Source organism: Diceros bicornis, chromosome 3 (genome assembly GCF_020826845.1).
Source record: "Diceros bicornis minor isolate mBicDic1 chromosome 3, mDicBic1.mat.cur, whole genome shotgun sequence".
Lineage (NCBI taxonomy): Eukaryota > Metazoa > Chordata > Mammalia > Perissodactyla > Rhinocerotidae > Diceros > Diceros bicornis.
In genome coordinates, this window is record NC_080742.1 from 13,094,021 (window position 1) to 13,120,211 (window position 26,191).

The window sequence follows — 26,191 nt, forward strand, 5'->3', positions numbered from 1 at the left end:
ATAAGAATTGAGAAGGAAAAAAAATGAAGACATCTAGGGACTCCTGATTTACTTTTTTACCTTGCTACCAGGTAAAAAGTGGCTCTTTTTAAAAAAACAAAAACAAAAAACTTGCCTTTTAAAAGGGAAACGGCAGGGCCAACCTGCCAAATTACCCTACTCTACAGCCTTGAAATAGAGAAATTAAAAGATTCCTTACTCAAATAACTTCCTTTATCCTTTTGAATAGGAATTAGAGATTAATTTATTAATCTTTTAAAAAATGGATAAGATTACTGGTTACCAATAAAATCATTCCAAAATAGCAAGTATGGCGTGTGTGGTATCTCCATTTCTTCTGCACGACATGACAATTTAGTTTATCCTCATAGTACTATTTTCTGTTTGATATTCGCTTGTTAATCCCTGCACCCCAGCCTCCATGAATGCTTCTCTACAACAGGGACCTTGCCTTCTTTGTTCACCTAGTACCTTAAATGGTGCTCAGCTTATAGCAAACACTCCAATTTTTGTTAAATGAGTAAGAATTGTGTATACAGTATATAAAGCATGTTATTTGAAGGCGTGTAATTTGATTTAAACAAGATTTTGGAAATCTTGAATTTATTAGGAGGCAGTTAAAGCTGAATAGTCTCATTTTGTTTGACTAGAATACCTATAAAAATAATTGGGTTCCTTTTGCTATTCAGTACCACAACATCATTATCTTTAAAAATACACTTCCTAAATTCTGATGAGAGAAAACGGGACCTCAGAAAATTAAAATTAGCAATCAGCGGGGCTGGCCCGGTGGCGCAAGCGGTTAAGTGCGCGCGCTCCGCTGCGGCGGCCCGGGGTTCGCTGGTTCGGATCCCGGGCGCGCACCGACGCACTGCTTGGTAAGCCATGCTGTGGCGGCGTCCCATATAAAGTGGAGGAAGATAGGCACCGATGTTAGCCCAGGGCCGTCTTCCTCAGCAAAAAAAGAGGAGGATTGGCGGATGTTAGCTCAGGGCTGATCTCCTCACAAAAAAAAAAAAAAAAAAAAAAAAAAAAAAAAAAAATTAGCAATCAGCATCAACTTAATTTTGCTATAAGGAAAGAAAAGTGAGATGAGTAATATATATCATGTTATCAGATGACTCTTCTGGCAACAAATTTTACCCTCCCTAGTTATAACTATCATTGAAATTTCTTTTGCATCTTCTAAATCAAGTCACTTCCTAGAGGCATTAGTAACAGCATGGATTCTCTACAGTAGTGTTTTCCCAGAGTGTGTTTGTTCCGTGGAATAAAAATCTGTGTGATGTCCGAGGTGTTACCACAAAAAACAAGCTGCAAGGGTGGACAAGTTTATTAGGAAATGCTGACATAAACCGAATTTCTCAAGAGTTTTTAAACATACCATATATACTGGGAATCTCAAAATTGGGGACATGGTATACTGTTTACTAAACTCAACTGGCCACAGAGCTCTCTCTTTCGCAAAACATCTTAAATTAGAGTTCTGTTGAATACTCTTTGATGTGAAGGATGAGGGCTGAGAAAATTGTAGGAAATCCTGCATCCTGGCAAGGCCTCCAGGGCACTACCTAGGCTATACAGAAGCTTCATTTAGTTGACTCTCACAGGCCTATCTATAGCTTTCCTCAAATGGCTGCCGTCAAAGTTTAGGAGGCTCATTTATGGACCATCTACTTTTATAAAAGCCAAGTACTTTTTTTCCCCTAGGAGCTGGGGCTATGACAATGAATAAAACTGCAAATTCTTGCCTTTACGTAGTTTATACTCTAGTGATACACAATTAACTCTAGATTACCCTAATTGCTTGACAAATTCAAGAATATTACACCTAGGTGACTATCCCTTTTTCATATCCTTCATATCCTTTTTGTTGTTTCTCAAATTTCTAACCTCCTAAATGTGAAGACCTCCTGAACCACCTTCCAGGGACTCCAGTTTAAGCAATCTGACTATAAGAGGCCATCAGGTATTACCAAGACTATATTCCCAAGGTACAGTCTTTCCATAAGTTTATGGAAAATTTTGAAAATATAATATTAAAAGATACTAAAAAGGAGGTTCTTTTCATGCCATTATAAATGGGGGGGCGGGCCTCTTTTTTTATTTAAATCTTTCTAAGGTTTTATTTTTTAATATAAAGTTAACCTCACCTCAACTACTGTGTACCCTGAGGGAGTCCACTCAATAGTGCCCTGGTTTTGGAATCAGGTGAGTATAAACAGCCTATTGTATTTCAACTGCCATGGCTTAGCTGGGCTGAAAGTAAGATTCTCCCAAGTCAATTCCAACGCACTGCCAAAGCATCATCTCTTATTAGCTAAAGAGGAAATGCCCAATAACCATCTATTCAGTTCCATACCATTTAGCCACGTTTGCTTTTGTAAGCAGGTAACAACTTCTTAAAGTGGGGGGGGGGGGGGGACAAAATACAGTGGAGGGAAAAGGAAAATGTTAATAAAAGAATAGCTTTCTACCCTGGCCACACAGTCATTTGAATTAATCATCATTCAACACTTCATGTGATCTACAACCCACCAACCTTATCTCCCTATACCCCTCCCCACCCCTCAAAAAGCAGCCTATAATCCCAGCCAAATATAATTTATCACATTTATAACTACCTCCAGGTTATGTCCCTTACAGAAATAACCATCCATTCAATTCCATACAATTTAGCCACAAGTTGATCTGTACTTGTTTAAACCCTACTCATAAGGTCCATTGTAAATACTTCCTAGTTCATGAAATGGTCTCTGATCCCCCCAGCTATAAGTTATCTATCATATTTATATCTCCTTTATCACACTTCTTGCTGCATTGTAATTGTTCTGTGAATGCCTCTGAAGGCAGAGACTTGATCTTCCATTCTCACCAAAAAGAAGCAGCCAGCAGCCAAAAATACATAAATCCACTGGTGCAACTTTTGGAGACTGAGCAAAATGCTAAATGTTAGGTTGTGTGTGAAATTGCCATTTGTGGAAGTAAAAACTGTCAAATTAACAATTTCATATGGTTGAAGTTATATTACAAAAGGACAGGCTGAAGTATATTTGAATTTGGACATTATGTGGTATTCATCTGGGAGGAGAGTATGACTGCCTCCTTTTATATCCCAGTCTCATAAATGTACATGACAACTAGTATTTTCTATTATATCCATAATGATTTAAAGTCTGTCCTTGGGGCCGGCCCAGTGGCACAGCGGTTAAGTTCACGTGTTCTGCTTCAGTGGCCCAGGGTTCGCCGGTTTGGATTCTGGGCGCAGATCTACTCACCGCTCATCAAGCCATGCTGAGGCGGCGTCCCATATAGAAGAGCTACACATCTACAACTATGATACACAACTATGTGCTGGGGCTTTGGGGAGAAAAAAAGGAAAAAGAGGAAGATTGGCAACAGATGTTAGCTCATGGCCAACCTTCCTCAAAAAAAAAAAAAAAATAGTCTGTCCTGTCACAGGAAGAAATTTAAATCAGTTTAAAATAAGGTTCTCGGGGCTGGCCCCGTGGCTTAGCGGTTAAGTGCGTGCGCTTGGCTGCTGGCAGCCTGGGTTCGGATCCCGGGCGCGCACCGACGCACTGCTTCTCCGGCCATGCTGAGGCCGCGTCCCACATACAGCAACTAGAAGGATGTGCAACTATGACATACAACTATCTACTGGGGCTTTGGGGGAAATAAAACTAAAATAAATTATTTAAAAAAATAAAATAAAATAAGGTTCTCAGGAGTTGACCTTATCTTTCCAACTACCAGTGTTAACATAACCATATAAAAGGCAAACACTAGAAAAACAAAGGCTGATTAGTATTTAAACTCTTCAAAACCAAATATTTTGGTCCTCACAAATACTAATACTTTGGAGGGGGTGGGGAGAAACCATACCAATTGCTTAAGAATCCTAGGATGTATGCTTTTGCATTCTGCTTATTTGAATATATCCAAAAATTCTATAATTACAACATCAAAGAAATGTACCAATTAGAAATAATAACATTGCAATGACTGAGGGCTACAGGTCAAGAAGCCAAAGATTTTTAAATATTTATTTCATATCCCTTCAAAATACCAGAAAAATTCTAAATATTTATACTTTTCAAGTTTTCCACATTTTATTCCTATGAAAAATACCCAGCTGCACAGCCACCTTAGAAGCAGATATTAAAATGAATATGCTAAAATGGACATATTAATGCTATATTAATATAGCATACTAACAGGCAAAATCAGGACCAAAAATTGATTCCCAAGTAAGACTTTTTGTCTATCTATCCAAAGTTCAACATCAGCAAAAGGATATCTCTATTTTCTTCTGGCATCTGAAAATGAGGATGTTCAAAGTTCCACTAACTTTTTCAGCATTGACAGAAGGATGTATTTTAAAAGTAGCCCCATGCATTTATATGGTGACTGACAATAATGTACAACTGGAATCTCACAATGTTATAAACTATTATGACATCAATTAAAAAAAAAAAAGTATCCCCATAGGTATATAAACTTTAAAACAGACTGCAATCTGAATAAGATTATTGTATGGGCATAGACCAGATTCCAGGTTTTTTTTTTTTCCAATTTCACATTTTTTTCAAAGCAGTTGTTAAAGCCCTTAAAGCCATTTGTAAAAAAGGTTCCTCCTACCAGACACATGCCTCATACAGAAACCAGTGATACACTGAATTGGTTTTCTACAAGTTCCTCCAGGATTTAGTGCAAATAGAAGGCTGTGGCAAGTGTGGAATAAATAGGCCAATACTGAAAATCTAGTCAAGAAAGGGCCACAGGAAATTTGGGTAGGTAAGGTAATTTAGATATAACTGAATCCTGAAAAAGATTCAAAGTAATTCCTTTAGGTAGAGGAACTCTGTTTTTCTTTATAACCAACCTCCTCCTATATTTTCCTCTATATTTGTTTTTCTTCTATCTCTAACACTATCCTGTCCCATCAGAGCAGTGATTCTGAAATCCTGATGCTGTGAAGCAGTTCTGCATTGCTTTCACAATTTTGAACATCAACAATGAATCAGTGTTAGAGGAATGACCATCAAGGCAATAAAACAGACTTACACTAAGTAGGCCTACAATGACCAAATTCCAAAAATCCTACCCCTATGTATGTGACACCTGAGATTCCATGGAATACAGCATGAGAATCACTAAAACAAGAAACAAGAGAAGAGCATATAAAATAAAGGGGGAGTGAGGAAAACTGATCCTAAGATCATTAGTTGGTATGTAAAGTCATTTTCAAATTTTAGGGCAAACTATATCATAATACTTTCTTAACTGGCCTAAACATATCGATTGCTATGGATTTGTAAGACAACATCTTGTTCTAGTTTTAATACAGATATTTGCAAATAAATAATACAAAGAATATAAATACTACACTTATTTTAATGAAAACCTTATTTTATGATAGCAGTATGAAATACAGAAATAGTAGCTACCAAACGGGGTTTTTTTTGCATAAACCATTTATTTGGTACTATTATAGCTTTAAAATTCCATTTTTGTTTTACATTAAATTATGAAAGGATACATTTGGCTAATGAAAGACATTTTGAACAGTAATTCTGGTATTAAAATTTATTAATAGTTCTCAGCTTCAAAAATGTTAAAAAATTATTTCTAAAATGTCTAATGAATACACAGTAAAAATACAACAGATTAGTGGAAGTTACTTGAATGGTAATGACAAAGCCAAATAGAAATGCTCAGCATGTTTGCTAACTTCAAACAAAAAACAATGTAAAAGTCCTTGTAAAGGCAGCAATGAGAAGAGCAGCTGTCACTAAGCCCAAGTGACAGCATAAAGCAGCTATTAGCTTCCCAACTTACCATCTTCCTTTTCCTTTCTGCAATCTGCTCCTCTGATTCCATTTCAACTTCATTGCTAATGGGAGTTTTTTCTTCTATATCATCAATAAAATCTGGTTCCTGAAAGATGGAAACAACTGCTTTATAAAAACTACTGCTCCATCTACAAACTAGGGACATTGAACTAATTTAAATGTCTTTCAACCACAACTAATTCAACATATAAAAATTAAAAGCCTACTTAAATCCATTCCAGAAATTTAAAACTGATTTCCTAATTCAAGAAACTTTTCAAAATCATGCAATCAAATAATTTTGCTTTTTAAAGTTCTAGTCAATAATGTTCTTATCAGTAGAGCCCACAAGGTCAAATATGGTACATAGCCTTATGTTGATATTCTTCCCAAAACATAAACATACAACTATTTCACAAATTTCACAAAACCCAGTGCCTACAAATACCATGTGCTCATAAATGTTTGTTCAATTTAAAACAAAAGGGAAATTATTTCAGAAGATAGGGTACTGGAGATGAGTAAAACCTTACTTAATTTTCATTTAAATAGTGGTTCCTAACTTCCAATTGTTTAGAGGGCATATAACAATATATTTCCTGGCAGGGCAAAAGTATAGGCCAAATTCCTTCCCCAAAATTATCTTAATGTGTTCTTAAGAGAATTTTCTCTCAAAAATCTCATCTGTCACCCTTATAGAATTGATTTACGTCCCAAATATTAAAGAAAAGGAAATTTTATGGCTCAATACTTTAAATAATTTTATTTATTTTTCCCCCAAAGCCCCAGTAGATAGTTGTATGTCATAGTTGCACATCCTTCTAGTTGCTGTATGTGGGACGCGGCCTCAGCATGGCCAGAGAAGCGGTGCGTCAGTGTGCGCCCGGGATCCGAACCCGGGCCGCCAGCAGCAGAGCGCGCGCACTTAACCACTAAGCCACGGGGCCGGCCCTGGCTCAATACTTTAAATAAGAACATTTATTATGAACACAGGACAGTGCCATCTGGAAGAATTTTTAAAATGACCAGTCTTAGAAAAATCTTGTATTCAATTCTGCAAGGATTTGCTGGCTGAGTTGTTTCTTAATAGTTCAATAAATATTATACAAATTCTAATAGAACCTGTATTTTATGTTTATAAGTACTTTATTAAATAACAGAAAGGACTTAAAATTTTTAAACCATTTTACATAAAACAAAAAAGAGGTTAAAATATGACAAATTTTTTCGTTTGTTAACTTCTGTCATTGAGAATCAGTAGAGCATAGTTAAGTACCTGATTATTTGATACTGATAGTCTCAGTGGAGACAGCTTTCTCTGTTTAGCTTCTGGGCTCTTCATTTTGTTGGTTGTTCCTTCACAATCTAAAGTGATATTCTGATTTTGTGTATCTTTTTCTTTTGAAATATCCTTTTCTTTTTTTCCTTTTTTCCTTCTGGTCTCATAACCACTATTGATGTTTTCCGTGGATTCAGAACTACGTTTTAGAACAGGGCACTCTGGGTTTTCTTTGAGGCATGCGCAGTCCACCTTGTACTTACTGGAAAGATAACCATTTAAATATTTATTCACGACATAAACTGTAAAATTTTCTAATCCATTTTAAGCTGCAACTCCACAAAATTGTATGCTGTTACTAATTATAAGCAATACTTACTTTTCACTAATTTGCATTTCTGGTAACTATCACAAAAAATATCTTATTTTCTCATAAAAACAATGTAATGATTAGAAATTGATTTCTGACCAGAGATTAGACCTTCAATCATAAGGATAACTAGTAATGGTTTATAGAAGGAAAAAAACCCAATAAATTGAGTCTTTTTAAGTAAAGTGATATTGTGGCTTACATAAGGCAAAAACCATATTTACTTCAGTGGTCCCAGAGTGTTATAAAGTATATGTATACATAATATGATAAAATACTGACCCTAAATTTGACCTAAATAAAAAAATGCTAGGTATAATAAATACCAAACCTTAACTAGTTTGTCTTATACTTTAAAGAATGACTTCAATAACCAGGTTTCTTTAAAAAGCTACCGTGAAAAAATTTAGTTATGCTTCCCTTTGCCCCTCTTCACTGTTCCCTCTTTCAAACGGAAACTTGAAAAATAATTGCGCTCTCTCCCATTTTACAGATGAGATAAAAGCTCGGAGAGGGTATCTTGTCCAAAGTCACACAGTTAATAAGCAGTAGGGCTGGCATTCAGATATAGGTGTATATGAGTCTAAAGCCCACACTTTTCATCTCTTCAGTATTTCATAACTCTGCCCTCTTTATCTCTACCACCAAGATTTAGTTCATCTAGGATACAGGCTAAATGCCCAAATCTGAGTCAAACAATAATAGAAGCTTCCCACTTTGCATGTTTTAAGTAGTTTAATGTTTGTTCACAAGAAAAATATTTACTTTTCCAAGTTTCTAATACTCCTACTCATTTGCTTTCAGTGCTGGAGGTACAAATCAAACTGCCTAATTCTGTGAATCAGGGGTGGAACTCAAACATTTATGGTCTACTCCCTACCTCCCCAAATCAGGTATTAATAGAAACTAGCTTGCAACTCTTTCTAGATGTTTTCTTTGATTTTAGGATAATACAACTGCAAATAATAATGATAGCAACAGCTAATGTTTACGAAGCACTTATTTTGTGTCTGGAACTGTTTTAAACACTTTACATATGTTAACTCATTGAATCTTCAAAACATTCCTGTTAGGTGAGTAGTAGTCTTCTCATATTATAGATGAGCTAATGAGGCACAAAGAGATGAAGAAATTGGTCCAAGGTTACATAAGTAACCTTATAAGGTTATAACCTATACATGAACAAGCTAGGATTTGAAACCGACAGATTATGAGAAGCTTATATTCTTAATCACTATGGGATATAGTCTCTCAAAGCAATGAGCAAAGAGCCATTATGCTAAATTTTCCACCTTCTGAGGGAGAGAGGGCTAAAAAGGAAACACTTAAGTTATCATGATAAATCTGACTCCAACAATCAAGTAGAGATGCATACTGAAGGAAGAGGGCTTTCATTGACAGGAAACATAAGGGACATTAAAACTTTCTGCATTTGAAAAGGATACCATATAAATTTTAAAAATAAAATACAGAAAAGGAGGAAATGAACTGAGATGCTTATAACCCAAAAGACTACAGAATATATAAAGAACCCCCCCCCACCAAAAAATAATCAGTAAGAAAAAGACTACCCAGCAGAAAAATGGACAGATAATTAGGCAATTCTTAAGTGAGGAAATCCAAATGACAAATCAATATATTAAAAACACCTTGGGGTCATAAAATAATCAAGGAAAATGGTAATTAAAAATATAAAAAGATATCATTTCACATAGATTAGCATCAGATTTTAAAGTCCTAAAGAAGTGGAGCAAGGAAGTAAAGCTGTGCGAATATAAACTGGTCATTCCCCATACGTAAAAACTGAGGTTGGGCACACTCTACAAGCCAGCAATTCCACCCTTAGTCCCTACCATGGAGAGAACATGTACACATGCAGACATGTTCAAAAAGCCACAGGAGCATTTTTTATAAATCTAAAGGTCTACCAATAGTGTAATGGATAAATGCCATCAGCAGTAACAAGGAATGAACTAGAGCTACACATAACAATAGAACTGAATCTCACAAAAGTAATGAATGAGAAAAGATGAAAGCAAAATAATACAGATTATAATTTACATAAAATTTTAAAATATACAAAATAGTAGATACTATTTAGGGATGTATATACACAATAAAAATGCTAAACACACCAAATCAAAGATGGCAGTTATCTCTGGCAAAAGAGGAAAAGGGAGATGCAATATGGCTGTGAAACATGAAGGGCTTCAATGGATAATGTTTTATTTCTTAATTTGAGAAGGCGGCACATGGACTTTTGTATTATATTTATGTTTCTTATATTAAATTTTTAAAAATTGAAATTGAAGTTTCTATACTCAGAATTAAGTTTTTTCCCCCTAGTGTTTCAGAACAATAATTCTCAGAGTTTCCTTACAAGATCTCCAACAAACTCTTTCAATCTATACTGCAAAGAAAATTTGGCACATTTCTTTTGTTTTGCAGTGCAAAAAGTAAAATTATCCATTCTTCTTGATTAACCAAATTAACTCTATGACTAAAATTACCCCGTAAAATAGAAGGAAAAAATCCTCAAAGTCAGTGTTGCATGGCTGAATTAGGATTACTAATTATAATTACTATGAGCATTTACATTACAATAATAATTAAGGAAAGTTTGGAAAAGAACGAATAAGCAACAACGCTGTAATGGAAGCTGCTACCAAAATTCTTGTTCTCGAGTACTTTTAATTGCCTCATGATAAATAAAAAACGTTAAGAAATTACAGATTTGAACTTACCAATTCCCATAGTCAAAATCAAAGGCAATAGTAATTTCAGTTCCCTTTGGAATACTTTGTATAGAATAAATATAAAGATGTATGGTTCCATCTTCAATTTCATGCCTCACCTGTTAGTTAAAAGAATAATTTTATATTTCTATAAATTATTTTCTGCCTTTAGAAGCATCTCATCCTACAATTTTGAAAACTATTCTTTTCAAAGTAACTCACAAATGCAACATGGAAAATATGCCATTAATTACGATATAACCATAAATCAGTGGTTATCAACTGGGAAGGAGGTACATCAAAGCAAGCTTGATGGAAGCTCTATAGCCCACCATGTAGCATTAAAAAGAAAATACTGTATTTCATCAATTCTATGATGCATATTTTTTCACCTTTTAGCATCTCTGAAATTGGAAGTTTTACAAGTGATGGCATCTTTGATTTGATGAAATGCAGCAATGGTACAGTTAACAGAATACTTTTCTATGACAGATGCTGTTCTAGTACTTTACATATACCAACTCATTTAGTCCTCGTAACACCTTTTTACAGATAAAACTGAAGCACAGACAAGGTTACAAAGCTAGTAAGTCAAAGAGAAGACATGAATCTAGTTAAGTCTGCTTCAAAACCTACACTCTTAACTGTAACATATAATTATAAAATTAAAAACATTTATTTTGGCATGTGAAAAAACAAAACCAGGGGGGCCAGCACAGTGGTGTAGTGGTTAAGGTCACACACTCCGCATCAGCAGCCTGGGTTTCACAGGTTTGGATCCCGGGTGTGGACTTACGCACCCACCGTTCATCAAGCCATGCTGCGATGGCATCCCATATACAAAACAGGAGGATGGGCACAAATGTTAGCTCAGGGCTAATCTTCCTCAGCAAAAAGAGGAAGATTGGCAACGAATGTTAGCTAAGAGCCGATCTTCTTCACAAAAAAACAAAACAACCCAAAAATATTTTATACTCTACATTAAAACACAATTTTATGAAAAATTTTGTAGTAGCACATATAAAATCTACTTTAGCTTTCAGCTTTGTCATCTACTTTGATCAAATCAGAGCATATATTTGATCCATAAATAAAGCTTTCAGGATAAACATAAGTTCCAATATTTCCTTTTACAAAGACCATCACAATTTCTTCAATGTGCAAAGTGATTTTTAAGACCTTAAAGCCAGTATCACCTAAATTTTCACAATGGAAAGACGCTAGGCAGTATAAAATGCATCAACAGTTAAAAAGTGTTTTAGGCTACCAGATTTTGTGCTTAATACACAGATTCCACACTCCCAACCCCTGCCTCCCCCAAAAATTTCTATAAGCTTACCTCTGCATTGGGTGTACAAGAACGCCTGATGAACCGAGCCTCATTCCCAAAAGTCCTTGCATCAACACACATTTCTAGCCCATGAAATTTAGAATAGAACAAAACAAAAGGGTATGGTCTACAAAGAAAGAAATGCATTATAAACTAACATTTTAAGCTTAAGAAACTTCTAAAAGACTCACAGTAAGTAGTGAAGACAAGATTTGAACACAAGCAGTCTGATACCAGAACCCATTCTTAACCATTAGGGTAGTTCATGCTAATAAGATTTTTACCTGCTCCAATAACCTTACCTAAATTAAAGGTATTAATTGAAGGTGGAAATTCAAATTTACAAAGAAAGATTAAAAGGGAGTGACTACTGCTTTTACAGAAGGATTCATAATAGGATGTGCTTATAGTCCCTATTTCCTAGCATATTTATTTAAGTGTTTGATTTATAGCACTGTTTCAGATCAAATCTGCTATACTTTTAAAACGGAAGGATTCTTGTGTATCTTTCATATTTTAAATAAAAAGTGAAGTTATAAACAAATATTTTTTAATAATTATAACATACAGACTGAGAATGTTATCTCCCTAGAGATACAAACATACTTCCAGACTGTAAGGAAGCAATGGCTATCAAAGGATCACATCAATTCCCCCAAAAAAGCCACAAACCATACAAAGAAGAGGCCTCCAAAGCCATTCCACTACCCAGAAAGTGGGAGTTGAAAGTGGTGGCAATAATGTAAGACCAAATCTAACATCCTTTAATAAAGAGGAAGGAGTTTTGCCTGTGGTCACCAATGGTCTTTTCAGGTTCTAGCAATTATGTTAAAAGGAAACAGGAAGGGTCCTGGATGGAAAGGGTACCTTATAATGTCAGGTAATCAGAGTTTTTAATTCAAGTACACCTATATTGCTGCAGTTTATCTTTGAAGTAGATTGTTTTAGGAGTGTCAGCAAGGTAAGAGATGGATAAAAGACTGAGGAATATATCTGCATTTTTTATGTTATTATAGTTCAAAAGTTATCATTAATCATTGTCCAACTGCACTACAGTTTTAAATATTAAAATGATCACTTAGGAAAACAAAGTACATAGAAACACAGCATCTTGGTAAAATAGCCAAAAATTCAATACTTAACTACAGAAACTAACATGGGAAAATAAATGAATATACCTCTTAAAGAAATATCCATTTGCTTCAAACTGTTCTCTTAGCATAAACTTCCCTCTGTATTCAATGATAAGTGCATCAGGAAGCAAATCTTTTGCGGATTTCAGAATTTTCTTATTTTTTTGTATATGACTCTAAAATCAGAAAAATGTTGAGATTAAACCTGACTGCTTTTAGTATAACTACTTAAGATACACAGTAGAAAAAGGGTTTTGCTTTATAATTTTTTGGCAAATGATATATTTACCTCTACAGGAGGTTTGAAGAGCAAACTGTTGGTATTCAAATCTGATTTATTTATCTCTTTTTTATCATTTCCATTGCCTAACCTCAGAGCTATTCTTTGTGCCTCCCTTTGAACACCCTCGCTATATTGGTTATTATTTGCTTCTTCGTATCGATCCATCCATGCTTTGATTTTTGTCTCCCATCCAAAATTTGAACCATCAGATGAAGGATCAATCTCTGGAGCTGAACCCTAAAATCACAGCAAATTAAGCATTAATATCTAGACTTGAAGTATTTATACAGACATACACAAAAAATAAATGACAATCTATATAAAAGAACATAATATAAACTAGAAATAATGCTAGGCTTTCTAAGTTGGTCCTAATGAAAAGAAGACCATAAATGAGCAGCCTACTACATTTTTATACTGCATGCCAGACAAATATGAGTTGGAAAACAGAAGGCAGCCGAGTTAAGTTGCAATAGCAGAAATTCAAGCTTCACCATCACTATTGTAGACAAATGTGGATACAATTTGGATAAAACTGCAAATACGCAAAACTTCAGAGTCACTGTCAGCTACTGGTTAAAAAAAGATAGCATATGAAAATTTTTTTTCAAAGACTGCCAGTATCAGGCCGGCCCCGTGGCTTAGCAGTTAAGTGCACGCGCTCCGCTACTGGTGGCCCAGGTTCGGATCCCAGGCGCACACCGACGCACTGCTTGTCTGGCTATGCTGAGGCCGCGTCACACATACAGCAACTAGAAGGATGTGCAGCTATGACATACAACTATCTACTGGGGCTTTGGGGTAAAAATAAATAAATAAAAATTAAAAAAAAAAAGACTGCCAGTATCTACTCTGTACTCACAGTTCTATTTAACCAGAATAAATTTGCAATTATTATATAAACTACATATACTGCTTATTAACTATAAACTTACTTTCTGATATAATACTACAATTATAATACTACAATTTTAGTAAGTTTTGTAACAAAAATATATCTTGATATCTTAATTTAGTGTAATTCCAAGAACTATAATCAATTGTCCACATGATAAATTTGACATGAGAATAAAATGTCTCATAGAATGTGGAATAACCCAAAATGGTCCATAGCCCAAATTCATGGGTCATAATAAGGGTAAGGACCTTCAAGCTTAAGTGCTTGCTCCTCCTTCTAGACTCCCTATTAAAACCTGTAAGATAAAAATGCTAAATGCCAAGTAGTAAAAAATTACAACCTCTCTTAATATGTTGTGAAACAAAAAAGGAACCCTTTTCTCATTGGAATGCAACTTATAGAAAGGCACAATTACCATACATTTTTATTTATTTTTTAAAATATTTTATTTATTTATTTATTGTGTGTGTTTGGGGGGCGGGGATCAGCCCTGAGCTAACATCCAAGTCAATCCTCCTCTTTTTGCTGAGGAAGACTGGCCCTGAGCTAACATCCATGTCCATCTTCCTCCACTTTATATGGGATGCCGCCACAGCATGGCCTGACAATCGGTGTGTTGGTGTGCGCCTGGGATCTGAACCCCGGGCCACTAGCAGCAGAGTGCGCGCACTTAACCACTATGCCACGGGGCCAGCCCCTACCGTACATTTTTAAAATGTATTAAAACCTAGACTCCCACAATTAATTCTTATTTGGAATCTTAGGATGAAACATATATTTTATCTTATCATTAGCATAATTCAAATTTATAATGGATTTAACACATGAAATTTCAGTTTATTTGTAAATGCTGTTCCTCAATTTCTTTCTAAAATATTGAACACTTTGATGAGAAAAAAGATTATTTCTATAATATGCACAACCTAACATAACTGTGAAATTTTAAAATCACATATAGATTTCATAAAGGTCCTTATATATCCTGTTAGACATATACACGTGTACAGTTACACTTACTAAAATTTACCATCAGTCCACCTTCCATATAAGCAATTAATCTTTATTACAAAAAGTATCATTCTTTTCTACAATGAAACAAACTATAGTAAGTTGCTCAACTATTTGATAGGGTAGGTTTATTTTACCAATTGATATTTTATGTTCTTACATATTCTATATTATAATGACCACTTTGATAAAGAACAGACTTTTATACAAATATGAGACACTACAAATTAAGGCTTTCCTCAGCAATCTAATCAGTTTTTTTTTGTTTTTTTTAATTTTATTTATTTATTTTTCCCCCAAAGCCCCAGTAGATAGTTGTATGTCATATCCTTCTAGTCGCTGTATGTGGGACGTGGCCTCAGCATGGCCAGACAAGCAGTGCGTCAGTGCACGCCCGGGATCCGAACCCAGGCTGCCAGCAGCAGAGCGCACGCACTTAACCACTAAGCCACGGGGCCGGCCCTAGTCAGTTTTTAAATTATTCTTTTCTCCTCCCCAAAAAACCCCTCTATTCACCTGGTATATATTTAATACCGCTCTTCTGTATCTCTTGAACCTTATAAACACTACAGAATTACTTACTGGAATCGTAGTGTTCTTAAAGAGAGATCTTCAAGGTAAGGAAAAAATATTTGTAAAGATGCACAAAGCATTTTTAAAATTTTATTTCCTTAGTCACTTCTTTATGTAATAAACGAAAATATTTCAGTTAAGTAAAAGATGCTCCTTCCTCTTTAAGCCTGCTGTTGAGGTAATCAGATAAATTGGGAAGAAAGGAAAACTGCTGGAGTGTCAATGGTTCCAACAGTCTAATCCAAAAACTTTGCAGATCTCTTTATTCTGTGTCAGAGAAGATCCCATAAATCTAAGTTTAATATAGTAAAAGTATAAAATCACCAACTTTAACATATAAAGAACATATTATGACGCTTTGGACTTGCAGTATACTGAGTGACACCATGTATTAACATTCTTGAGACAGAATTACAAAACTACCCAAGAATAATCATTAAACATCTGTTGAATGATTTGTTTTCCAGGAATGTGGAATAATGACTAATTATTATTTTCTATACTACAGGGAGAACAGATGTACTATAACATGCTCCCACATCCTATTTTAACATCTGACAACTTGACAAATCCATTATCCTTTACTGCCTAACCTAGAAAGCTATAAAGCTATATTAACACTGTAGAGCTGACCTCTGCAATCCAACATAAATCTATCTTTTAGGGGGAGGCAGAGCTAGGGAGCCTTGCTTCTCTCAGCAATCTTGGCATCTACAAAATTGAGGATATATTCTAATTAATTCAAGATACAAGCAACTAGTCTGTACTTATATAGTGAATCTGAGGTGATTTTATAGTATTTTATAACAACTGACTTGACTAAAATCACTAGAATCCCAACTATGCAAAAGAGTAAATTTTCAAATTTCAAATGTGATTTTGCATTCATACATCTAGTATACTAATACAAAGTGGTACTGGAGACATGGAATGCAATGATAAGTGAAATTCAGATTACCCCAATTTCTTTTTCTTTTTTTGATTTGCCCTGAGCTAACATCTGTTGCCATTTTCCTCTTTTTGCTTGAGGAAGATTCACCCTCAGCTAACATCTGTGCCAATCTTCCTCTATTTTGTATGTGGGTCACCCCCACAGCATGGCTGCCAACAAGCAGTGTAGGTCCATGCCTGGGAACCAAACCTGGGCCACCGAAGCAGAGCATGCTGAACTTAACCACTAGGCCATGGGGCCAGCCCCAGATTACCCTAAATTTTAATACTGGAAATTGCTTATATACCTCCTCCTTTTGATTAAGATTTTAACAGTACTGATAAACTCCAAGAGTGGTATATTAATCCAATTAGAATTCTCTATGGTCCCACTTCTGGTAAATATAATAAGCAAGAAAATGACAAACAATGAAGAGGGCATAAAGTAAAGATTATGGACAAGCAACCACTTAGTAAGCTCTTGAATAACTGACAGTTGATAATAAGGGCTTAAATTTAATGTATTTACCTTAACTCTTGATGATTTCCGAGAACCTTCACGAAAGGCCTGAAATAACGTGGAATTCTGAGTTAGTTTTTTTTTAAAAACTGGATATAATTAATATTTAAGAATCATTTGGTTCACTGAAGCTTTTTACTGAAGTCTCATAATAACAAAAAGTTTGGTAATAAGCAACATAGCCAGAACTAGGGGAATGTTTAAGTACATAACGTCACGTACTAGAATACTATTCTACTATTAAAAATAGAATGCAAACTATATAAGAACATGAAAATATGTATATGATACAATGCTAAGAAAATTCCACATTTTCTATGTGCTCAATATTACAACCATGGAAAAACATTTGATAAAAATTGCAAGGCTATTAAAAATATTACAGCAATTTTGTTGAAGTCATTAGACATGTTTTAGGGATGATAATGTTGTTATTACTTTAATTCTCTAAGTCAACTAGCAAATAATATTTGAGCATTTTAGTGGGGCTTAAGTAATAAGCATTGTGGTAAACAGATTTGTATTTATTCAATAAATATTTAGTGAAAGCTCACTAATCTGCCAGGTCCTGAAGTGGTATTTAGGATTTAATTCCTATCCTCTTCACCACCCCACTCCCCAAAGTGTAAACTCTATTTAGAGACTAACAAACATAAGCCTAGAGCAATATAGATCCAAATATATTTAAGTGCCAAATATATACGTACACTATAATGTTGGAAGAAAGCAAGATTTATTTAAAAAAAAAAGGCAAAGAGCTTGCATGTAAAACATGGAAAAAGAGCTAAGTGAACTACAGAGAATGGATGTACTCAGACAGGTGAACAACTGAAAGGAATACAACCCTAGTACTAAAGAAATATGAAAAAAGGCATGAAATAGGAAGAGATATGTCACATTCAAGGAAAAATTAAGATATCACACTTGTACCTACTGAAAATAGTTATGACATAAGACTGGCTAAAAAATTTAAAATTGGGTCATGGTAGCCTTATTTTAAAAGTCACATTTTATGATTCTGACTTAAATACTGTATGTTCTTCACTATGATGGAGGAATCCACGAAATCATTCTGAGCAAAGAAGGGATATGAGAACAGTACTTACAGGAAATATCATAACCAAATGCAGAATGGATTGAAGTGGAAAGAGGATAAAGTTAGAGAAATTAAAGATGATAAGATATTACTGCACTACAATAAGGTAATGAGCTCAGACTTAGACTGGGTTTGCAACAGCAAAAGGAAGAAAAATAACAATATATTGAAGTGACATTCCAAAGGAAAAATCAATAGTGCTTTTGAGAATAAATCTGAATGTCAAAGACTAAAAATGATTTAAAAGATTTCTGAGTCTGGATATTGGCTGTGCTGGTGAAACAAAAAAAAGAATTCGAAGCATGGTCAAAGAAGATACAAGTTTGGTTTAGAGGAAAAACTGAAAGAAAAATGATGATAGAACATTCTTAAGTAATATGTGCTGACAATGGTTTTATGAACTAAAAAATTAAAACCAAGTTAAAAAAATTCTTTTCAAGGTAATATTAGAAAAAAATTTTTTTTTTTTTGGTGAGCAAGATTTGCCCTAACATCCGCTGCCAATCTTCCTCTTTTTGCTTGAGGAAGACTGTCGCTGAGCTAACATCTGTGCCAATCTTCCTCTATTTTGTATGTAGCATGCCACCACAGCATGGCTTGATGAGTGATGTGTATGTCCGCACCCGGGATCCGAACCTGTGAACCCTGGGCCCCCGAAGTGGCGCACACAACTTAACCACTACACCACCGGGCCAGCCCCAGAAAAATATTACTTTTAAAAATCCTAATATATGGGTCACAGTACACAATCCACGTCTTTTAATACTTTATTCTGCATTATTAATAGTGTTAATGCTTCATGGCAAAGTCCTGAATTACTAAAACAGCAACAATACTTTAATAGGGTTTTATGAATATTTTAAAATAGTCATCTGTCAAAAATGTCTATTGTTAACTCCATTCACATTTTTAATAATTAGCCATAACAACAAGCTGAATAAAAAAAGCAAAGCTATATATATCCTTTTGCTATCTATTTTTAATCACAAATTGCTCCCAAATAGTAAAAACTTAACCTAGGGCAAATTGGATGTTGTATTCCCAGTTCCTAGATTTTTTCTCCTAATCCTTGTCAAGTATTATTAACTTAACACAAGAGAAAAATCTCGTTTTAAATATACAGCAATATTCTAAAATCAATGATGCAATCTAAGACCTAGGACTGATTCATTTAAAATAGACAAAAGTCACCCCAGCCAGAGAAAATGCAAAATCTATGCTTTATTCAAAAAATAATTTGTTAAACCAAATGACCTAAAAACAGAAATATACAAGGATAAAATTTCCAAGTAATTTTTATGTAATAAACAAAAAGGAAAGCATAATTTGAAAGCAGTAGATGAAAAAGGTAAGTCAATACTTAAACATGAGTTCTTAAATTGTAAAAAGCACTCTTTCTTTGTCATCTTACAATCTGAGATGAGGGAAATAACAATGAAACAAGGCAAAATGTGGTTAAGTGTTATAATAAAAAGTTCAAGTGTCATGAGATGCAAAGAAAGATGATAATATATGGGAGGAGAAAAGCAAATCTCATAAAGTAAGTAGTGCTTGGGATGGGCCTCAAAGTATAGTAGGAGTTTAAAAGACAAAGATGGAGAAGAGAATGTTCTAAATGGTGAAGGGAACAGCTTAAGCAAAGATAACATATCCAGAAAGTGCAGGTAGAACGTGTTAACAATAAGTTGTCCAGAATTGACAAAATACAGGTAGAAGAGTAACGAACTGGAGAGGGACATATATGTGAAGACTGCCAGAGTCAAGGATTATTTTAAACAGGGAAGTTAAATTAGAAAATGAAAAATGTATTTAAAAGTACATGCTGCCTATTAAATAACCAAGTAATATCATGAAGAATTACTCAAGGAAAAGAAAATGCTTTTTTGGGGAAACTTTGATTTTACATCTAGGTATAATATCTCTATAATAGCAGTTGTGAAAACAATCATTGTGAAAAGTATTTTTTACCTTATATGACAAAAATCTCCATTAGCAACTAACAAATGTAATGAAAAAGTGGCTTATAAATTGTTTTCTGCCATATATCCTAGGGATAATTTATCACATAAAATTTAAGTAAAAAAAAATGTACATGGTAAGAAATTCAACAAATATGGAGACATGAAAATGATTAAATACGACTCAGAGAAGAACATCTATATACAATCATTCACAATCATTATATGCTCCTTTACCTGTTCATAAGCTATTAAAAGTTTAGGATTGTTATTTCTGTTTTCTACAACAGCAATCTTTTCTATTTTATTTTAGCTTTTGCATTTCTATGACTAGTCACGTTAAAGTAATGATTTGAAAGCAGTTTGCAAACATTTTTTTCTATTCCACTTTAATCTTTAAAACACATTAAAATTTTAAATGAGTTTAATTAAGCTTAGATCCTGCCACCTTTTCTAGCTACTATCCATTATTGTCCTGCCCTTCCTGTAAAACTCAGCTCCCACCACCTCCTAGCTACTAATCTAAAAAAAAGGAAAAACTTACTTTTTTACATTTTGAAATGTTTTGTTCTTTCTCCCCACTTTTTTTCCTTCTTTTATCATTAACCTTGGAAACTCTTGAAGCAGTTAAAGTAATTGATGTTGGAGTATGCTGAAATGCAGTATATAATTCCACAGGAACCTCATCACCACTCTCAGTTGCACTAGTGTCACCATCTTCAAAGGCAAAACAAAAATTACTGCACATGTAATACTTTTATTTCAAACAATAAAATAAAACAGCATTCCACATGACAAACTCTTGTATCTCCATCTTTCTAAAGAATAAGCACATTTTTTCACTTCTTCACTCATCTCATTCATAGTAAGACACATTTAAACACAAACTACAAATATCATTTCTCAGACATTAGAAAAGTCTGACAACACACTCAGGTGGTGTGACTGTGGAAAACAGGCACTTGTATACATTGCCAGTGGAAATTCAAAATTCCCTACAAAGGGGAATTTAGCCATATCTAGCAAAATTTTATATGCACTTAACCCTTTCATCTAGCAATCCCATTTCTAGGGATCTATCCAAAGATAAAATGGCAAAAGTACAAAAAGATTTATCCAAGAGGGTTTCGTTGAAGGTACTATTTGTAATAACAAAAATAAAACAAAACAAAAAATACTGGAAACAACCCAAACGTCCATCAAACAGGAATAGTTCAATGAACTATGATTATTCAAAACCAGTTGTATTGGTATCAACATGTTTTAAGCCAAAATGAAAGTTATGGCATATTATACTTCTAAATTCTGTTCCCAAAAATGAAAGAGATACCATTCCACATGATAAACTAATGGATCATCATCTTTCTCAAGAGCAAACATATTTTAGTTCTTCTTTAAACCAACAGGTTACCTATGTGTAGGAAAATTTTCATTGTATTTTCCTCTAGTTTCCATATTTCATAAGATAGTACATTCTTATTCTATAGCCAGTAAAAAAGAATATTTAAAATCTATACCTGAGATTGTAAATTATATATACAATCAACATTCATAAGGTGTTTACATCCAATTAAAAATACGAAGGCCACTTATTCTCTCAATCACACTGATCTTAATTTAATATAGATCCTTTTCACCCACCTGACATATTTTCCCTTTTTCGGCGTTGTAGTAGCACCGCCCTCTCTTTATCCAAACTCCTACATTAGAATATTAACATGATTACTTATCAAACTTTCATAAATTTAGACATAAAGCAGATCTGTTTTAAATGTGATAAACTTTACAGTTTCTCTAATGTTCTTACTGAAAAATCAACAGTATAAAATATATGTACTATAACGCCTTACAGTTTAGATTTGATCTAGCAAAATTAACAGTAGAGCCAGTTAAGTGACGCTATTGCACTCTGTTAAGAAAATAATTTGTTATTTAGGAAACTAGTACATTTTTTTCCAAATTGAGTATTTAAAGCAAAAAGTCTGGAAAAAAAATATTAACAATGTAATTAAAATCACAAATTAAATTTATTAAAATAAATGTATGACAAGAATGAATTAGAATCTATTTGCATTATTACCATTTGCCTAAAATTATTTCCACTTTAAATAACAAATACTAAACATTTAACAATTAAGTAAAATATTTCATTAACCTCCCCCAGCCTCCACAACTACATCATCCATAGTAATTGTTTTACTTTTTTTCCCCCCAACATTTTCACTGTCTAAACCTATTAATCTAGAGGTCAAATAAAACTAGATATTATTTTTAGATGGGAGAATAAGGGCTCTAGACTGAAATGCTCACAACTCAGTAACAGACTTGCCTTAATGTCTACTAGGACATGTAACTATCCTAGCATCACTGATAACTATCCTAGTTATCACAGAATGATAAGCAGGTATTGCTCAACTGACTGCCCTCCCTAATGGTCAGTTTTTATTGAATTCATCCACAGATACTTACCCCATCAAAAACTATCTGGCAAAAGGCTAGTAACTATCATAAAGTAAAACAAAATCACATAGTAAAATCTCACTCATAATAAAGAAATGCAAATTATAACTCTGAGATTACCATTTCTCACCTAGTTAAACTGGCAAAAATCCAAGTCTATCAAACACTATTGTAAGGCTTGGGAAAACAGGTATGCTTATCCATTACTGGTGGGAACTCAAAATTGTACAGCTCCTACTGGAGGGGAATTTGGTGATATCTGACAAAATTTTACATATACGTTTACCCTTTTACTGAACAGTCCCACTTCTATTTGCAATTACAAAAGACTGGAAACGACTCAAATGTCCACTTAAAGGGGACTGGTTGAATCAACTATAGCACATGAAAAAGATGGAGCACCTTGAAGCTATTGGAAGAAATGAATCAATCTCTATATACTACTATGAAGTGATCTTCAGCATAGATTTTTAAGAGAAAAAAAGAAATGTGGCAAAAACTCTATATAATATACTACTGCTTACCTAAGTAAGGAGGGGAATACAAATATATATGTACACAGCTGTTTCTAATAAGAAAATAAACACTGAAAATAATAATTTTTAAAAAATTCTTACTTCTAGGGTGGAAGGAACAGGGATAGAAGTTAGATTTATTTGAATATACTTTGTTTTAAATATTTGACGATAGAATAATGGGACTATTTACAAAACTGAAGTATAAAAAGCAATCCTTAAAAATAAAAAATAGGGGCCAGCCCCATGGCATAGTGGTTAAGTGCGTGCACTCCACCGTTGGCGGCCCGGGTTGGGATCCCGGGCACGCACAGATGCACTGCTTGTTAGGCCATGCTGGGGGGGCATCCCATACAAAGTAGAAGACAGGCACAGATGTTAGCCCAGGGCCAGTCTTCCCCAGCAAAAAGAGGAGGATTGGCATGGATGTTAGCTCTGGGCTGATCTTCCTCACAAAAAAAATAAAATAAAAAATAAATTAAAACAATTAAAAAATAACTGGATTACTCATACATTCCTGGTAGGAATGTAAAATGGTACAACTATTCTGCAAAATAGTTTGACAATTTCTTCTGAATCTAAACATGTAACTACCATATGACCAAGCAACTGCACTCTTGGGCATTTATCCCAGAGGAAAAAAAACAGGTTCACACCAAAACTTATGAACAAATGTTCATAGCAACTTTATTTGTAATAGCCAAAAAGTGAAAATAACCCAAATGTCCTTCAACAGGTGAACAGTTAAACAAACTGGGGTAGACATATAGCACAGAACACTACTCAGTAATAAAAAAGAATGAAATACTGATATATGCAACAACTTGTCTGACTCTCCAGGGAATTATGCTAATTTTTAAAAGCCAATCTCAAAATGTCACATACTGTATGATTCCACTTATATAACATTCTTGAAACGACAAAATTATAGAAATGGAGTATAGATTAGTGGTTGCCAAAGGTCAGGGATGGGAGGGGTGGCTATAAAAGGCAACATGAGGGATGCTTGTGATGGAAATGTTTTGTATCTTGACTAAATCAATGTCAATATCCTGGTTGTGATATTGTATTAATAGTTTTGCAAGATATTACCATGGGGGGAAACTGGGTAAAGGATACAGAGGCTCTCTGTATTATTTACAACTGCATGTGAATCTACAATTAACCCAAAAGTTTAATTTTAAAAAATTAAAAATAAAACTAATAACCTAATCAACATAAGTATGTATCCAGCTGGTGTTATAACTACACAGTGAAATTCTTTTTTTTTTTTTTTTGGTATCTTCTCCCCCACTGATTTATTTATTTATTTATTTTTTTGTGAGGAAGATCGGCCCTGAGCTAACATCTGCCAATCCTCCTCTTTTTGCTGAGGAAGACTGGCCCTGGGCTAACATCCATGCCCGTCTTCCTCCACTTTATATGGGACACCGCCACAGCATGACTTGCCAAGTGGTGTGTCGGTGCTCGCCCGGGATCCAAACTGGCGAACCCCAGGGCCGCCACAGCAGAGTACGTGCACTTAACCACTTGCGCCACCGGGCCGGCCCCCCACAGTGAAATTCTTTCAAGGAACTTCAAACACAATAAATTAACAAGACATCCCTTTTAGAAAATATCTTAAGGGAAAAAAAAAGTGCTAAGCTGTTTTAACATAATCATATTGTTGCGCTAGTGTTGGTATTGTTACTCTGAGACTGCTGTATTCTTCTATGGGATTAAGCAATTGAGTAATTATGTGATATTTTAATTGCATAATTGTCTGTGTTGTTGAGAACTAGGATAAAAGGAGATATAGATGGACTATAGAAATGGTTAAATGAAAACCTTGTATTCCTAAATTTAAATTGCAATTATCAGTATAAACTCATGTATTTTGTCTTAAAAATAAACAAATAGACCAAATGTATTTCCTAGCTTTGTCTACTAAAAAGACTTAGGAACAATGACCAATCCAGTAAAAAGAAGCATGACTAGCTCTCAGATTCCGGTCTTGAAAACCAATTCTGACTTTGGGGCACAGAAATACAAGTAAAGTTCTAGACATCTTGTCATACCAGATATCAAAAGGACTCGAGAACCAACTTGAAGAGTTCCCACTGACTAAAAATGGGACAGAAACTGAACATCAATAAGGATAATAACTGCAATAGACTGATATCCAATACGATTAAATCCCTGACTTCATAATGATACTTAAAATTTTTTTATTATTCTGAAAACTGGTAAACAAAGGCTAAGAATCAATAAGCAACTGCCTTTCTTCATTGAAATATATCTTAAGAGAACTAAACAGTTAATATGGGGAAGTTTGTTTCTATAGAAATATTCCAGCTAATAAGTGATGAGCAATAGAATTATAACATGTCCCTAATTTACAATCCCTATGGATCTAACAAATGACTATCAATGGGTCCCGTCATAGAGACAACCAGATATTATGTGTCACCTAACAGAACACAGTCTATGAAAAAGTCTTACAACAACAAAAAAATTTTTAACCTAAATCTGATCACACACCTATTTACAGAAATATAGAGGACAAAGAAACCTGTTAAATCATAATAATGCAACTGGCAAACTCACCAGGATAAACGATTCAGTTCCTTAAAGAAACACATTGCAAAAGAGATGGGGGTTGGTGGGGTAAAGGGAATAGGTTTAGATTACTAGAGACTTAAGGGATGTGTATTAAGCAATCGATATTTTAACAGTGGCTGGATGATTATAAATTTTGTTGCATGTATAATAATGGTTTTGTGGTTATGGTTATTTTTTTAAAGAATTCTTTTATAGATATATACTGAAGTACATATACACATAAGTAAATATATGCCAAAATACATAAGGATACGTATGAATGAAATAATATAGCTGGGATTTGCATTAAAAGAAATACATGGCAGAATAAATGAAAAAAGATTGTTAACAATTGTTGAAGCAGGGTGGTGGAAACGTGGGTTCATTATACTATTTTACTTTTATATAGGTTTGAAATGCCCATAATAAAAAGATTAAAAAAAATAAATAAATGGAGAAAAAACACACTGCAAACAGGTGGAATGATAGTATAGACCTACAAAATTCTGTAACTAAGGGAATGTCCTTCTAGTAATTCTTTAATATAGTGCATTCCGCTGAAAAAAGATGCCATTACTTAGAAGATGCACTATTATTTTATGCATTGTTAATAAAGTAAAAACCCCAAAAAGGAAACCATGACACATTATCAATGGAAAGATTCTTCCTGATTTTAGAGATGTTGGAAT

The 26,191-nt window shown here is 34.2% G+C and overlaps 1 protein-coding gene across 9 annotated transcripts in view; it reads right to left on the reverse strand.

Moving 5' to 3' along the window:
• The window catches only part of KMT2E (lysine methyltransferase 2E (inactive)), an 87,227-nt gene that overhangs the window by 18,221 nt on the left and 42,815 nt on the right, over window positions 1-26,191 (reverse strand). For all 9 annotated transcript variants that reach the window (XR_009215896.1, XM_058523675.1, XM_058523693.1 and 6 more), the window contains 9 exons: window positions 21,589-21,647; window positions 20,492-20,664; window positions 16,903-16,941; window positions 12,971-13,201; window positions 12,727-12,857; window positions 11,558-11,675; window positions 10,228-10,337; window positions 7,111-7,375; window positions 5,842-5,940 (listed from right to left, as the gene is read on the reverse strand). Coding sequence is in view for 8 of the 9 variants with exons in the window: in XM_058523675.1 (XP_058379658.1) it covers window positions 5,842-5,940; window positions 7,111-7,375; window positions 10,228-10,337; window positions 11,558-11,675; window positions 12,727-12,857; window positions 12,971-13,201; window positions 16,903-16,941; window positions 20,492-20,664; window positions 21,589-21,647 (1,225 nt within the window). In the remaining variant the exon portion in view is untranslated. The remainder of the gene's footprint in view (window positions 1-5,841; window positions 5,941-7,110; window positions 7,376-10,227; window positions 10,338-11,557; window positions 11,676-12,726; window positions 12,858-12,970; window positions 13,202-16,902; window positions 16,942-20,491; window positions 20,665-21,588; window positions 21,648-26,191) is intronic.